Below are 4,708 nucleotides of genomic sequence, written 5' to 3'. Positions count from 1 at the left end.
TCTCTCTCTCTCTCTCTCTCTCTCTCTCTCTCTCTCTCTCTCTCTCTGAGACGGTGTGTTTGGGGTCTGTGTTCCCCCTCGGTTATCAGTGTTTGTGGCAAGGTTCTTGAAGCTGGGACATTTATTTGATGCTCATGCATTTAGGATGGCTGTGTCCTCTGGTGGTTTGATTCTATTACCTTTTTCCACAGCTTTGACAACAGTAGATTGCTTAGCTAGCACACGTAATGTTGTACTCATAAAATTATTTTGCTTTTAGTAGTGTTTTCAAATAGTAGTTTTTTTGCTTTTATTAATAACCTATATTAACTGTGTAAAGCAGGTTTCATTATGACATTTTAGACAAGCATGCGATATGTTTTGACTTCATTCCTACCTTATCCTTCTCTTCTCCATGGCCTGCACCTCTTTCCTAATAGTCCCTCCTCTAATTAATTGACTTTTTCCATAAGTTCTATGGCATCTTCTTTATCCATTTACCCACTAATGAGCATGTACGTTGGTTCTGTATTTTGACTATGGTGAATAGTGCTACAATAGATTGTGTGTGTGTATGTGAGTATGTGTGTGTGTGTGTGTGCGCACACACACGTGCTGTGCCACACGCTGTACAACTCCTTGAATGGGTATAGATGCCGCTCTGAGAAATCCTCTTAGAAAAGTTGGGGCACTGAACACACAAACTAAGTCCTTGTCTTCCTACATGAATCCAGATTCTAGGAGGCTCATCCTCTTTCTAGGGCTGCGGCTGCTACCCTGAAAGCAGTATTCTGGAAATCGGGCCAGCCTCCCTCTACTGGGTCAAATGTGGGCTTGTTGGGTAGGTCCCTGAGCCAGATGGTATGGTATGCCCACACAGGTTACATGAGACTTGTGGGACAGAGTGAGTTCTCTCGGGCTTTCCTCTCATGAATTGCCAACCGTGTGCTTTGCTGTCCATCACACTTCTGTCTGAGTGACTCTTGCTATGTAGGTGTTTGGTGACATCTTACAGAAAGTACAGCCAGCGGATCCCTGTGGTTAATCGTGGGTGAGGACGTGGGTTACCTTGTACTTCTTTGGGAAACGCCATTGGCACCACTTGCAACCACAGGTAGCTATTCCTGTCGCGTGGCACGCAGCATGGTGGGTACCTCTCCGTCTGGGGAAAGCCCTGTAGTGTGAGCGGATTGGGCACTGTGCTGAACTGTGCTGAAGGTACATGTTGGGCTTCTCTGGCCTCTAATGACTGCCCTTGTGGAGAGATCCAGCCTGCTGTTCTAATTGATGGCGATGAAGTTTGGGATGGGGTTTATGTTGAGTTGGGCTAAATGAAGATCCGTTCCTGGATGCTTTTGACACATAGACACACTTGAAGGGGGCAATGAGGTGGCAGGGAGGCTCTCACAGTGCAGACCAAAAAAGAATCTGGAAGTCACTACAGTTTAGGCCCACGAGGAGCAGAGACTCACTAAAGAGGTGCTTGTGGGCAGGTTTGGGAGTCGCCAACATTGGTAAAGTCAATAAGGAAGAGCGTTTGCACCAGTGATTAATGACCTTCCTAAGAAAAAGCAAGGTGAAGAAATGTCAGCCGAATACTTACGAGCCGGCAAGATGGATCAGTGAGTAAAGGCCCTTCTGGCAAAGCCTGATAACCAGAGTTCCATTCCCAGGTCCCACGTGGTAGAAGGAGGGACCGACTCTCAAAAGTTGAACTCTGACCTCTGAATGCCCACTGTGGCACGTCTGCGCAGACATGCGAAATAAATGAATATTCACAAAGCCCCTTTGCCTGGCTCCCAAAATGGAGTGAAATGTTCATAGTTGAATTCATCTTAATATTGTAAAGTCTAGTGGGTATGTATACCCTATGCACTCAGGAAATCTGGCTAAAAAGGGGAACGATTCAGATGAATGGTATAAATAGTTGTCAACAGTTAAAGTTATAGCAAGAATATTTCAGAGAGAGAGGGGAAGAGTAATGATGAGCGAAGCCCATGAAGGCGCTCGGAAGCGTATGCGGGAAGGCGGGACGGTAGGAAGGCCGGACAGTAGGAAGGCGGGAAGGCTGTTGACCATGGGCCACGCAATGAACTGGCTGAATGTGGATGTCCGCTCCGTAGTCAGGAAGCGGGTATGACCCCGAGGGATGCGTGTGACAACCAGCTTTAACACTTCTTCTGCTTCTTCTTAGAGTCACTGCTTTTATCAAGGACATGCTGCCGAGATCCCAGCATCAACGGTGACAGTCAGCACTTGCTCAGGTCTCAGGTACCCTTCTGGAAGTGTGCACTGAGATCGTATGTCAGCCCCCAGCTTTCTGTGAGAAGAGAGTGGGCACCCACCTACAAACAAACAAACAAATAAACAAACACACCAACCAGACCGTAGACTGTGGTGGCACTGGCCACAGAGCTCCTTTACTCCAGCTTTTTCTTCTTGTCCTTTCATGTACTTATTTGGGTATTTTGTTATCATAAAACTTGAGCAGAAAATGCCTGCCACCAGAAGGAAGAGACTCTGCATTCCCCAGCCACATCGGCCCCCAGCTGTTCTTATATGCCATGATAAGAAGTTGGGTTTGAAACTTAATCCAAGTTCTCAGCGGGAAGTCTATGGTAATTGCGCTTTTTTTTTTAATTTTTTTTTTTTCCTGATACTTAGGGGCTTGTTGCAGTTAGAGAACATCACTTACGGAATTGAGCCCTTAGAGTCTTCAGCTACATTTGAACATATACTTTACGAAATAAAGAATAATGAAATTGACTATTCTCCCTTAAAAGAAAACCACACCAATTCTGAGCAAGAAAATCAGTCGTACCGAATTCTTGTAAAACCAGAGGTGAGTCCGACATTTACCTGCGATACTTATATTCGAAGTTTGAGATTTGGATACACTGGGGAGACACTGTTGAAGTGTCTTGATAAGAATTATTTTTTTTAAGATTTCATTGGTTTCCTCAGATAGTCTTTAGAAAATAACAAAGATCAGGTAGGAATCTGACATTAGGCTAGGACAAAGAAGTAATTTCAGGCAGGAATCTAAATTTTAGGCTAGAACAAGGAAGTATGCTTCAGACAAGATAATGGGCTAGGACAGGGAAGTAGGCTCAGATACTTTGGTCATCCTGATAAGCCCCTAGAAACAGATCATGGGAGTGTTCATGGAATTTTGTTTATTGTCTTGCTTGCTCTTTGACTATTTGCATCTATTGTATTGCTAGTCCCTCAACCTAGAACTGACCTTAATACTTGCATGTAATTAAAATGGTATAAAAGCAAAAAGGAGGAGGGGGGATGGGATAGGGGGTTTCTAGGGAGGGGAAACTGGGAAAGGGGAAGGCATCTGAAATGTAAATAAATAAAATATCCAATGAAAAGAAGAAAAAATTAAAAAAAAGAAAATAACAAGGAAACATAATTTTTTTAAAAAAAAAAAGTCATCAAACGTGTTACAGCAGTTTGTATAGTTATATGAGGAATCTGTATAGATGCATATCATAACCATTTGTGTGAATTTGCATACCATTAACATAATTGGTCATGGATTTACTTACTGATACTTCATATTTTCTTTGTCGATACATTTGCTTTATTAAAAATATTACTTTGTTGCCGGGCAGTGGTGGCGCACGCCTTTAATCCCAGCACTTGGGAGGCAGAGGCAGGCGAATTTCTGAGTTCGAGGCCAGCCTGGTCTACAGAGTGAGTTCCAGGACAGCCAGGGCTACACAGAGAAACCCTGTCTCGAAACCCCCCCCCCAAAAAAAAATATTACTTTGCTACAAACTTTGAAAGTAAAACAAGTCATGACAATAACTAGAAAGCATCTCAAACCTCACAGTCTAGAGACGGTGCCCAGGACATTGCTGCATCTGCTTTCACGGGCCTCACTATGAATGTACACTCATACATGTCCAGATTTTTTTAAAAATAAAAGTAATTTAATTGTGGCTATTGCTCCAAATGTCTTATCTTTTCTATTAATACAATTGCATATTTTCTCTTTTATTTTATATGTATTACTTCCTAAATAAAATAATACTGGCAAATCTATTAAAATATGAAATAAATGACTATAGAAGGAAAAATAAAAAATAAGAATAGACAAAATATTTTTTCCAGCTAAGATCTGCTGTGGGATGCGCTGCTCCTTTTGAGTTCACTCTGTCTCTGGCATAAGTATATAAATAATATTAGTTTAGATTTAAAAGTAGACACTTTATGCAACTGTGCCATCTTTACATTTAGGTTTTCCCTTTAATCAGTAAATCAATTTGTGGAGCATAGAAAAAAATAATCAACCCTTCATATAAATAATTGCAGCCTACAGCAGGCACACTCCCCGAGTGATGTTTCGTATGCATCCTAATGTCTGCCTTCACAATATCTGCTCAACTTTACGCTTGCGTATAAATAAGTAAATGTCTAGATACACTTTCTTTCTCACCATTCATATAAAATGGAAATCAGCACAAAATGATGAATGAGGCTTGAGCCTAATTCGTGACAAATTTCCTGTCACTATTCCCTTATTTTTACTTAATTTGTTAAAGATGTGTGTGAGTGTGCAGGTTAACAACCTGAGCAAAGAAGTTCATAAAACTGACAGTCAGTCACAACTGGAAGAACAAGTTCACAAAAAACTAACAGTGTCTTCATTGTTCTGGAAATTAATTTCTTTCTTCCTTCCTTCCTTCCGTCCGTCCTTGCGTTCTTTCTGTGTTTG

At 41.8% G+C, this 4,708-nt stretch overlaps 1 protein-coding gene across 1 annotated transcript in view; it reads left to right on the top strand.

Moving 5' to 3' along the window:
* The window catches only part of LOC114621951 (A disintegrin and metallopeptidase domain 3-like), a 53,587-nt gene that overhangs the window by 6,895 nt on the left and 41,984 nt on the right, over positions 1 to 4,708 (top strand). The window contains exons 5-6 of the mRNA XM_028768297.1: positions 2,174 to 2,250; positions 2,644 to 2,821. Coding sequence (XP_028624130.1) covers positions 2,174 to 2,250; positions 2,644 to 2,821 — 255 coding nt within the window. The remainder of the gene's footprint in view (positions 1 to 2,173; positions 2,251 to 2,643; positions 2,822 to 4,708) is intronic.

This window comes from Grammomys surdaster, unplaced genomic scaffold, assembly GCF_004785775.1.
Source record: "Grammomys surdaster isolate TR1022 unplaced genomic scaffold, NIH_TR_1.0 185, whole genome shotgun sequence".
In the NCBI taxonomy this organism is placed as follows: Eukaryota; Metazoa; Chordata; class Mammalia; order Rodentia; family Muridae; genus Grammomys; species Grammomys surdaster.
The sequence above is the reverse complement of the archived record's forward strand: the minus strand, read 5'-3'. Positions and strand labels throughout refer to the sequence as shown.